The 12,897-nt window shown below is 34.9% G+C and overlaps 2 protein-coding genes across 2 annotated transcripts; both read left to right on the forward strand.

Moving 5' to 3' along the window:
* Positions 1 to 81: 81 nt before the first annotated feature.
* On the forward strand, positions 82 to 4,197 carry LOC141164045 (protocadherin gamma-B2-like). The gene is made up of 4 exons (XM_073649210.1): positions 82 to 216; positions 364 to 379; positions 1,503 to 3,835; positions 4,114 to 4,197. The coding sequence occupies exons 1-4, from the start codon at positions 82 to 84 to the stop codon at positions 4,195 to 4,197; spliced, it is 2,568 nt and encodes an 855-aa protein (XP_073505311.1).
* A 5,228-nt stretch (positions 4,198 to 9,425) lies between these two features.
* Positions 9,426 to 11,915, forward strand: LOC141164047 (protocadherin gamma-B2-like). The gene has a single exon (XM_073649211.1). It carries the CDS (start codon positions 9,426 to 9,428, stop codon positions 11,913 to 11,915), a length of 2,490 nt encoding a protein of 829 aa, XP_073505312.1.
* The last annotated feature ends 982 nt before the right edge of the window (positions 11,916 to 12,897 follow it).

The following is a 12,897-nucleotide window of genomic DNA, read 5'->3' on the forward strand; positions in this document are numbered from 1 at the left end:
TTCTGAAATACATACTTATAAAAATCTAAAAAATCCTTAAAGATACATATCATCAGAAACATTCAACAGGTGCCTTGAAGAATGTCATTTGTCAGTCCTCCATCATGTACAGGCAAACTTGTTTTCAAAGATGTTGACATAACAGTAACAGCTGCAGGCTTATGCCTTGGATACTGTGTTGAGCAGATAGGGAATGGCAATCTGTTAATTGTTATAGTTTGTTAATAGTGTACTGTGTGAGCTCTGTGTGTACTGTGTGAGCTCTTTGTGTTCTGTGTGAGCTCTTTGGTTTGTTTGTGTCAGTTTTCTCCTGTAATCCTCCATGTTGAGATATAATAGTTAGCTGCTGTATGTCTTTATTAGCTGCTGTATGTCTCAAGTAAATTAGTTAATTTTCCCAAAATATGGGATATAAATGCTAAATGATACTACTGAAAGGCGAAGTCAGCAACAAAATATATACGCAGAAGATCACGGGATACACTAGCCTATGATCTTCTGCGCAGGCGCCGGTGAGTCACATAGACTCGTGGGAAGGAGAGAGGGAGGGAGGATCATAGAGGGATTTCAACACTCAGGCATGAGATTACAGCCCTGCAACAGGACACTGTGACGTACAGGGGAGGGGGGTACTAAGATAATAAAGAGAGGAGGTGGGAATTTCTTTTGGGCATGGGACCTGGAGCAATCATTACCATATAGTCATAATATAAGATTTCAAAACAGCAAAACTATTAATATGAGGCATACAGGTATGAATAGATTTACATTTCTACATTTCTATCACCTGTATGCTCATATGACCATATTAATAGGTTAGTTACGTCTCAGGATGTGACAGATTCCCTTTAACAGCTGTAAATCATGCCACTAGATACTTTTCTATTCCCTGGATGAAATTGATAAACATAAGTCATTTTTTATGTGAATATGTAACTACACTTATCCTCTTTTTAAGCCTGTGTAGTTATATTCTTTTTTTAAATAAGTCAATTTTCTTGAATGCTTTTAATGGCTGTTATTCCTACTTTATAAAAAACTGAATATAATAACAGTTTAATAATAAACTACAAAATCAAACAGTGAATGTTTTGTTTTTAGAATATAAACCGCAATTGAAATTAAATATCTATACTGTATGAAGACATTGCAATTCTGTAATTTCACCTCTGAGCGCCGCTGTTTAACCAGAAAATGGAAAATTGCAGAACTAAAAATCCACTGGTATTTTCCTTTGTCACTCACATTGCTGATCTGCAGAAAGAACCACAGACATTTTCTGGATTCTCCTGGACACAGAGCTAAGGATACAATTTGAAAAGGCAATTACAGTATCTTGTACATTGTTCTGTTTAACATTTGCATTTGATGATAAAGCCTTACTGGATATTTTTTGGAAAATTATCCCCTGAGGATGGACAGAATGAAATCTCCTATACAGGGCTGCACAGGAATCAGATGGCAAGTAACATATGTCTTATTTTTTTATCTTTATTACTCAGTCTCTGGTCAGGTTCATTATTCCATTGTGGAAGAAATGAGGAAAGACTCTGTTATAGCAAATATTGCAGATGACCTTGGATTAGATATTAATCAGCTCTCATCTAGAAAACTGAGGATTGTGTCCAGATCAGCAGAGAGATATTTCTATGTAAATCCTAACAATGGAAACCTGTATATAAAGGACAGGATAGACAGAGAGACATTGTGTGGGAGAGAGACTTCATGTGTCTTAACCTTTGATGCTGTTGTTGAAAATCCTTTTAATAATTTTAAGATCAAGGTTGACATTCAGGATATTAATGATAATGTTCCTCAATTCTATCATAATACTATTACATTGGAAATAATTGAATTGACATCACCAGGAGCAAGATTTGCTTTACAAAGTGCAGAAGATCCAGATTTTGGTAGTAATTCAGTGCAGACATACAAGCTCAGTGATAATCAGTATTTTACAGTCACTGAGAATATCAGAACAGATGGGAGTAAATATCCAGAGCTTGTCCTAGAGAAACCATTAGATAGAGAGAAAAAAGACATTCATAGACTAATACTAACAGCCTCGGATGGAGGAAATCCTATCAGGTCTGGAACAACATTACTAAAAGTTATCGTTATAGATGCCAATGACAATGCTCCTATATTTATGCAAAATTTGCATAAAGTCAACTTAAAGGAAAACATCCCAGTTAATTCTACAGTGATTATGTTAAATGCTACAGACAATGATGAAGGGGTCAATGCGCAGATCACATATTCTTTTATTAAAACATCTGGAAACATCCATCACACAGGAATATTTAGTATTAACCCAAAAACTGGTGAAATCAAGATCAATGGAAACTTGGATTTTGAAGTAACAAGCAATTATGAATTGTCTGTACAAGCCAAGGATGGAGGAGGCCTTGTAGCTCATTGTAAGGTTCTGGTGGAAGTCATAGATGTAAATGACAATGCTCCTGAGATATCCATCACCTCATTATCTTCTCCTATTCCTGAGGACTCTGCCCCTGGAACAATGATCGCTCTGATTGAGGTTCATGACCAAGATTCTGGAGATAACGCAGATGTTAACTGCCAAATTCTTGAAGAAGTTCCTTTTAATTTATTATCATCAAACACTTACTATAGACTTGTTTTAAGTTCTGCTATAGACAGAGAGAAAACATATTTTTACAATATCTCCATTATAGCAACAGATAGAGGATCTCCACCTCTTTCCAGTACACAAGTTCTCACATTGGATATATCAGATGTCAATGACAACCCACCAATATTTTCTAAATCTAATAATGTGGCTTATGTGCCAGAGAACAATTTACCAGGGGCATCAATATTCAGCATACAAGCCTCAGATCCTGACACTGGAGACAATGCAAAAATAATTTACTTAATTTCCAGTGCCATTGCAGAAACTCCATCAATGACATCTTATCTCTCCATCAATATAGAGACGGGAGTTCTCTATGCTCAAAGATCATTTGATTATGAGCAGAACAAGGAGTTTATAATAGAAGTCACAGCCTCAGACAATGGATCCCCCTCTCTGAGCAGCAATGTTACATTATTTATCCATATAGTAGACCAGAATGATAATGCACCAAAGATCTTATACCCATCACCAGATAATGGTGGGTCAGCTGTGTTTGAGATGGTGCCTTTTGTTTCTGAGCCTGGTTCTTTAATAACTAAAGTAGTAGCTGTGGATGCAGACTCTGGACATAATTCCTGGCTCTCTTATCATTTTATACCAATGTCAGACCAAAATCATTTTGTGATAAGTGAGTACACAGGTGAGATCAGAACATCACGTATCTTTCAAGAAAAGGACATGTTGAATTACAAGATTGTGGTGATGGTGAAGGACAATGGACATCCCACTCTCTCTGCTACAACCACCTTAAGTCTTGTTATTGCAGATGACTTTCAGCAGGTTGTTCCTAAGCTCAGCAACAAACTGAAAGATGAGGAAACTCAAAGCAACTTACAATTCTACTTAGTGGTTGGACTTGCATTAATTTCTTTGCTCTTTATAATAACTGTGATGGTGGCGATTATATCCAAATGTAAGCAGCCAAAACCATTACCAGCCTTCTCTTCTCTCACTACAAATCTATATCCTCCAATTGATCCCAGGACCTTCTCCATGTATAGTGATGGATCGTTACCTTTACCATACTCATATAATATGTGTGTGGCACTAGATCCTACTGAAGGTGACTTTACTTACATGAATCCAAGTGGAAATGTTCCTGTGGAAAACCTGATTGATGCTGATAATACAGAACAAGGAACTGAAAATTTTGAAGAAGCTTCTCCAAGTGTTGAAAAGGTATTATTTTAGATCTTTATATTCACTTGGGAGACTCTTTAATATATATACCTTATGCCTTTCAAATTAAGGTGTAATCATATCATTCTTATTATTTGTTCTTAAAAACCATACACAAATTTTTGCCTACTTTAACTTATTAAAACAAAACAAGCAAGTAGATAACTGTCCCTCACCAAATTTCTTCAATAAATATGACTCTCTAAATATCCAATATGTATCAAGCTAAGTGTAAGAAATGGTTAATCTTGAAACATAACTTTTAGCCATTCTAATAGGTGCTTATCCCAAAGCCAACACTTTGGTGTGTTAGTCTATTAGCTTCCCATACTTACGTTTGTACACTAGGCTTCCCTGAATAACCCTAGTCGATGAAACACATTGGATGACACATAGGGAAATTTTATGGCAGTCTATATGAAGGAATAGCTGTGTACTACCCTTGTTAGTTCAGTAGTCATTGTGTACCCTAGAATCCAAGGGCCTGACAGTATCTACAGTAGGGCATTTTGTATGTGCTGCCTTGATCTGAAATGGAAACCCCAAGACTTTCATGTGGTAGGTGAGAACTAGAGATGAATGGAACTGAATTCTACTCAAATTTTTCAGAATCCACATTTGCCATAATGCAGATTTTTTGTAATTCACTTCTGCGCAGATTCAGCAAAATAGTGGCTGCTGGACGACATTTTTCTGAACTGTAAACTGCCATGAAAAGGTTAAAAAAAATTAAAAATACCTATACTCACCTTACAGCTCAACTCTTCAACCCATCTGCTACTCACCACCACCCATCTGATCCTCGCCGTATTTTATGATTTTTCGCCATTGGACCGGAAATCTCCGGGCCACTCAAGATGAGCTGGAACTTCCGGCTTTCATGAGGCCTGGGAGGGCTGTTTGGCTGCACAGGGAAGGTCATGATGCACATCATGAGCTGTAGCCTTCTGTGTGCTTGCAATGAGGATTCCAGCAGCCGGGATGCCAGCACGTGTGTTTAAAAATCAGAAGATGCTACGAGGACACGACGGGTGTCGGTGAGTAGCTAAGGGGCTGGAAAGGTAAGGTTACTATAAGGATTTTTTTTTACTTATTACATTTGTTATGCTCTGGCATCTGGAGATTCCCCATAGCATAATAAGGGACATCACATTTGTGGAGAATAACTTTTCCGCAACACAAATTTCTAAGGAAAAAAGTGCAAACAGAAAAATTCTAATTTTGCCTGATCCGCTCGTCTCTAGTGAGAATGTTCTTTCCCTTCTCTCTTTTGTATCTACTACTGATTAATACCTGAACAATAGTCTTTTTTTCTATGCATTAGCAATTTGAGAAGGAACATGCAACATTTTATAGTACATTTGGGACAATCAGATATTGTTACATATTTTAGATGTGGAACTATGCAATGTGTATTATATATTTTTAATTTGCCAGGGACATGTATGTACCTCAAAGTTTATTTCTTGCATGTGAATACAATGGGTGGGGTCTGACCATTATAAGCACTACCAAAACACTTCCAATTGGAAGCTCACCCTTCCTAACCACAAGTAGAAATGATGAAGATTAACAGGATAGGGCTGACCCAGTAGTGTACATGAAAGTGCTTCATTGTTTCCAGGGCCTAACATGCTAAATGATTCCTATAATAACAGGGCTCCAAACTTCTAATACTTGGCATTTGCATTTAGAATTTTCTCTTAGTCACTTGCAACTAAATCTTAGGATTCGAGTTATAAATATTTATAGTTTAGAAATATTTCTCCTACAGATGATATGGACTATTTATTCAATGATAATACTACTAGAGATTGTGAGGCGATTTTAAAATGGCCATACAAATAATTCTGAAAGACGTCTGATGGTGGAGTTTATATGCAGAAGGAGGTTTTCCTCTTTCGTTAATGGGATATAATTCATTTATTTAAACAATTGTTACCATAGCTACACTATTGTACAGGGTACATGTGTATATTTGGTCATTTTTCCAATTAATAGGAATTTTTTACAATCTTTTCCCTTTCTTTTCAGTGGAATGTCTATAGAGGTTATAGAATATTTTTGAGTATTATTTTGTTCATTTCTTTTTCTTTTAATTGTATTAAGTACTATAGCCCCGATTCAGCATGGCGATTACACCAGAATTCAAGTGTAAATCCCTTTGAAAGATTGCAAATTTTTTGAGCAACGTGGAGTTGCACAAAAATGTAACAATTTTTGCTGCTTTCATGTAAATTTTGCTCAGCTTCGCCAAAATGGGTGGAGCCGTGTTCGTACAAGGTGGATTGCTGTGTAGCTTAATGATGAGCTGTAGCATACTTTAACCTAAAAATCTTACACCCAGCCATGACTGGAGTAAGATGTGTAGGGAGGTGCACAGAGTGAATCAGGAGCATCTGACTCCAACACGCCCCCTCATCAAGACTGGTGTGAACATCACCGGTCATTATCTTGATGAAGTGGGACTTATGTGTTCTATTGATTGGATACAAAACCCTCAGTAGGCAGATATTAGTACAATAACTGAACTCATCTATTTTTTATCCAGATTTTTCAATGTAGATAGATTTACGCTTATAGGAACAGCCTTTAAAATTTAATATAATTTTCTTAAAATCTTTAAAGATACAGTTTTGTGTATTATATCACATAATATTCTACACTTTGAAGTCCAAAAATGTTTGAACAAAACATTTCTGAGGGGCTGGCACGAAGCACTAACTCAATCTGTGAGATATACTCATGCTACTTACAGACAACATAAATTGTACTATGCAACACTTAAGTTAGTATTGTATTTACCTGTTTTGAATTGATATCTCATCTTATTAATGATAGAACTGAACATAGAAGTAGTTTAGCTAGATCTTCTCTTATTGGAAATAAAATAATATTGGTTTCCAAAACAAGATGAAAATAATTATTTCAATCTTTGACATTACTTACTTGCTTAACCAAGTTCAAAAGTTAGAGAAAAAAATGATCTGGTCTAATAAATCATATTAACAATATTGTAAATATCTGTTTCCAATATGAGAACAAAGGTAAGAAAAAAATGAATAAAATACTTTTGATTGTTTACAGCTAAACGAAAAAGATTATGAGTCTTTTAACCAATCATATATGTATGGCTCAATCTGTCTGCTAAATGCTTACTTTTTTTAAATGCTTATTTTTTTGCTTAAAAAAGTGACATTCCAACTTTACAGTGTACTAGCTATGTACCGTGATTTTTCTATATTCCCTAAAGAACGCTGTAAGGAAATGTTCTATCTTTAACATATATAATAATGAACAAATTAAGAATCTCAGATAAATACAATAACTCATATACAGTAAGAAATTTTGGATGGTAAAAATAGAATACATTAGCTAGACAGTGTTTTGAACTTTACTGAGGCCCTCAGTAATCTTTATCACCATTCAAGACCATACTGATAGGGAATTTAGATTATGAGCCCCAATGGAGATAGTGATGATAATGTCTGTAAAGCGCTTCAGGATATTAAAGATCTATATTTATAAGTAAAATTAAGTAGACAAATACATTTATGAGATGCAATTCACTCCTCACATGCTTTTATCTACTATATAAATATTTTAGTAGTCCATGTCTACCACCGGTACCTTTACAGCAAGAAGGGTAGCATGGCTAGTGGTGTTCAGGTCTGCAATCCTACAGATTGCCTAAAAAATGATACTTATATTTTCAAAGATCATTGGCTTCAGAACTTAGCAACATGTCATTATCCAAAACTAAAACTGACCAAGTCCTATGTTCCTTACTAGCTTTATTCCTTCCTTCAGTGTAGTGACGTCTTGCCTAGAACATTTGATATGTAGCTAGTTGCCATGTAGCTCATTCTTATCCGAGATTTTGCCAAAACATGCAGTACTAAAATATCTGCCATTCATGAATTTATTTAGTTTGATCATTGGCGTCTTGTTTCCATTGAAAAAAAAAAATCAAATTTCAGCTTTGCCACCACAAAACCCTTAATGAGGCCATGACAATTCCTTTTAATGCTTGACTGGACATCCGATTAGACTACCCACACTTACACTTTTGAGCGCAGGTTGTGTACTTTATTTCTTGCTGCTAGACACTCTTTTTCAGTTTTCATATAACCATTGTTAGGGGACCTGACCCTTCATCTTGGTGAGCTCAATAGTTATCCTCACAATACTAACTCGAGGGTAGGAAGGATATATGGCTTCTGTTTAGAGATACTTCTTTAGATACTTTCTAAATAATAGTTTCATTATCCTAATCTTTCATCCTTTTAAACATGGAATTTTATCTAGAATTTAGGAATCTTAAACACTTCAATTTATTATTTTATTCTAGGTTTCTACAACAGTTTTCTGATATGTTCACTGGTTCAAATGATTCTCTGGGAATTGAAAAACTAAACAACTAAAGGAAATTTAAATATAAATATATTCCTAAATACATTTAATTAGCAAATCAAAATTGTTTTGTTTAGGGAAGTATGGACTGTAGAATCAAATTGGCCTCCACAATGTTCTCTGGGAGAAACCTGTCCTAGAATGTTAAGACAGGAACCTATGAGCATGTGTAGTAGGAAGTTTCGCCTTCCTTCATATGTAGGACACTACAATACTATTGGGTATTCCAGAGACGCTAAGATAAGAAGAGGCCGCTAGCACTTCTACCCTGTCTTTCTGAATAACAATATAAGTATCTCCAGGTCATGGCAGTGAAGCTTCCTACTGGACGTGCTAATAGGCTCCTGTCCTTATATTCTAAGACCGGTTTCTGTCAGTGTATCAAGGTGATGGCCATTTTAATTCTATAGTGATTACCTCTCTAGACAATTAGCTGATTAAATCTATTTAGGAATTTTTTATAATGACATTTCCTTCAGTTATTTATTTTTTTCTACTCCCAGAGAACCCCTTTAAAGATATCTATTTTCAATAATTGGAGCACTTTGTTGTTTAATTGCTTTTACTTCTGCATATCCTTTCAATCTGTAGGTTATGCTATTTCTCCTAATAACCTGAAAGCTGCAATATCTTATTTAGCGCTTTTAAATGTGTATAGCAAAATTTGTCTTGTATTTCCTGCTTTCTATATGTTAATATAATATTAGTTTCATTATTATTATTGAAAAAGGCAAAAAAGAAAAATATATGTCTTTGTGGTAACAAATTCTTAAAACTGTTTAATAGTTGGTGTGTATATGAAAATTGGACATGGTAACATACAGCAAATTAAAAATATGCTTGAGAATATCAGTATTCTAAGAATTTAGGGTTTATACTTAGAAAATAATCTTTTTGAACATTGCAATTCTGTATTTTCACCTCTGAGCGCCGCTGTTTAACCACTAAAAAGAAAAATGCAGAACTGAAAATCCACTGGTATTTTCCTTTGTCACATTCATTGCTGATCTGCAGAAAAAAACACACAAAACAGACATTTTCTGGATTCTCCTGGACTCAGCTAAGGATTTAATTTAAAAATAGAATTAAACATATCTTGGACATTTTTCTGTTGAAGATTTACATTGGATGATAAAGTCTTACTGTACATTTTATGGAGAATAAATAATCATTGAGGATGGACAACCTTCGATCTCTTATACGAGGCTGCAAAGGAATCAGGTGGCAAGTAATATATGTCTTATTTTCTTATGTATATTCAATCTATGGTCAGATTCATTACTCCATTGCAGAAGAAATGAGGAAAGACTCTGTTATAGCAAATATTGCAGATGACCTTGGATTAGATATTGATCAGCTCTCATCTAGAAAACTGAGGATTGTGTCCAGAGCTTCAGAGAGATATTTCTATGTAAATATGGATAATGGCAATCTGTATATTAAGGACAGAATAGACAGAGAGACCTTGTGTAAGAGAACAGCTTCATGTTTTTTAACCTTTGATGCTGTGGTTGAAAATCCTTTTAATAATTCTAAAATCAAAGTTGAAATTCAGGATATAAATGACAATTATCCACAGTTCTATCATGATAAATTTTTATTGAAAATAATTGAATTGACATCACCGGGAGCAAGATTTGCTTTACAAAGTGCAGAAGATCCAGATATTGGTAGTAATTCAGTGCAGACATACAAGCTCAGTGATAATCAGTATTTTATACTCACTGAGAATATCAGAACAGATGGGAGTAAATATCCAGAGCTTGTCCTAGAGAAACCATTAGATCGAGAAACACAAGATACACATGAATTATTTTTATTAGCGCTGGATGGAGGAAATCCTATCAAGTCTGGTACAACATTACTAAAAATTATTATTATAGATGCTAATGACAATGCTCCCCTATTTGGTCAAGACATGTATAAGGTTGCCTTAAGGGAGAACATCCCAGTTAATTCTACAGTGATCATGTTAAATGCTTCAGACAAGGATGAGGGAGTCAATGCACAGATCACATATTCTTTTAGTAAAACATTTGGAAATATTCATCACTCAGGAATATTTAGTATTAACCCAAATACTGGTGAAATCAAGATCAATGGAAACTTGGATTTTGAAGTCACTGAAAATTATGAATTGTCTGTAGAAGCCAAGGATGGAGGAGGCCTTGAAGCCCATTGTAAGGTACTGGTGGAACTCATAGATGTAAATGACAATGCTCCTGAGATATCCATCACCTCATTATCTTCTTCTATTCCTGAGGATTCTGCACCTGGAACAATGATCGCTCTGATTGAGGTTCATGATCAAGATTCTGGAGATAATGCAGATGTTGACTCCCAAATTCTTGAAGATGTTCCCTTTAATTTATTGTCATCAGACACTTATTATAGACTTGTTTTACAGACCATAATAGACAGAGAAAAAGCACCTTGTTATAATATCACTATTATAGCTACAGATAGAGGATCTCCATCTCTTTCTAGTACACGAGTTCTCAGATTGGATGTATCAGATGTCAATGACAATCCACCAATGTTTTCAAAATCTAATTATGTGGCTTATGTGCCAGAGAACAATTTACCAGGAGCTTCAATATTCAGTATACAAGCCTCAGATCCAGACACTGGAGACAATGCAAAAATAATTTATTCAATTTCCAGTGCCATTACAGAAACTCCATCAGTGACATCTTATCTCTCCATCAATATAGAGACCGGAGTTCTCTATGCTCAAAGATCATTTGATTATGAGCAGAACAAGGAGTTTATAATAGAAGTCACAGCCTCAGACAATGGATCCCCCTCTCTGAGCAGCAATGCTACATTATTTATTAATATAGTGGACAAGAATGATAATGCACCAAAGATCTTATACCCATCACCAGATACCGATGGGTCGGTAGTCTTTGAGATGGTGCCTTTTGTTTCTGAACCTGGTTCTTTAATAACTAAAGTGGTGGCAGTGGACGTAGACTCTGGACACAATTCCTGGCTCTCTTATCATTTTATACCAGTGTCAGACCAAAATCATTTTGTCATAAGTGAGCACACAGGGGAGATCAGAACATCATGTATCTTTCAAGAAAAGGACATATTAAATTACAAGGTTGTGGTGATGGTGAAGGACAATGGACATCCCACTCTCTCTGCTACAACCACCTTAAGTCTTGTTATTGCAGATGACTTTCAGCAGGTTGTTCCTAAGCTCAACAACAAATTGAAAGTTGAAGAAACTCAAAGCAACTTACAATTCTACTTAGTGGTTGGACTTGCACTTATTTCTTTGCTTTTTATAATAACTGTGATGGTGGCGATTATATCCAAATGTAAGCAGCCAAAACCATTACCAGCCTTCTCTTCTCTCACTACAAATCTGTATCCTCCAATTGATCCTCGGACCTTCTCCATGTATAGTGATGGATCGCTACCTTTACCATACTCATATAATATGTGTGTGGCACTAGATCCTGCTGAAGGTGACTTTACTTACATGAATCCAAGTGGAAATGTTCCTGTGGAAAACCTGATTGATGCTGATAATACAGAACAAGCAACTGAGCTTGTTCCAAGCACTTACCAGGTAATAGTTTACATCTTTATATGGTCAATAGATGATTTTATAAATTACATTGTAACTTTAAAAATGGAATTTCTAATATGGTAATGAGTTTCAAAGAAATTTTTTTTCAAGGATATGATTGTTTTGTTACTTTAGTCAAATACACTATTGTTACATTTATTATTATCCAGGTTATTTGGGAATCATTGGTCAGTGTTCAAACTGAGAAAAGTTGCAAAATCTTTAAAATTGTAGAATTATAGAATAAAAATTTATATAAAACAAAGAAAAAAGCTATGCTTTTTCATCATACCGCCGAAAGTGGAATAAAACTAGATCAAAAAGTTGAATGTAAATAAAAATGGTATTGCTGAAAACGTCATCTTGTCCCGCAAAAAACAAGCTGCCATACTGCTCTGTCAGTGGAGAAATAAAAAAGTTAAAGCTCTCAGAATACAGCGATGTAAAAACAATTATTTTTTCTATAAAATAGTTTTTATTATGTAAAAGCGGCAAAACAAAAAAAAAAATTATATAAATGGGGTATAGCTGTAATCGTAGTGACCCACAGAATAAAGATATCTTATCAATTTTAGCATATAGTGAATCGCATAAAAAAACAATTCCTGAATTGCTGGTTTTTGTTCAAAAATCGGAATAGACAGGGATCAAAAATTTTTATGTACCTGAAAATGGTATCAATAAAAATGACATCTCTTCTCTCAAAAAACAAGCCCTCACATGACTCTGTTGGCAGAAAACTAGAAAAATAATAGCTCTCAAAATATTGTGATGCAAAATCTTTTTTTTGCAACAAAAGCATTTTTAAGAGTGTGATAGTAGCCAAAAATAAAAAAGATACAAATTTAGCATTGTGACGATCTGAAAAATAAAAACATGTAATCACTTATACTGCACAAGAAAGGACATAAAAAATAAATTAAACAAATTCTTCACTTGCTGTTGATTTGTTCATTTTGTCTCCCAAAGATTGCAATAAGGCTCGACTCACATTTATTTTACAATCTACCCTGAGCGCTTACACCGGGATTTACGTATAAATCTCAGAAATACGTGATTCAGAGAG

This window comes from Phyllobates terribilis, unplaced genomic scaffold (assembly GCF_046119375.1).
Source record: "Phyllobates terribilis strain yellow unplaced genomic scaffold, ASM4611937v1 Scaffold_10__3_contigs__length_209671492, whole genome shotgun sequence".
NCBI lineage: Eukaryota > Metazoa > Chordata > Amphibia > Anura > Dendrobatidae > Phyllobates > Phyllobates terribilis.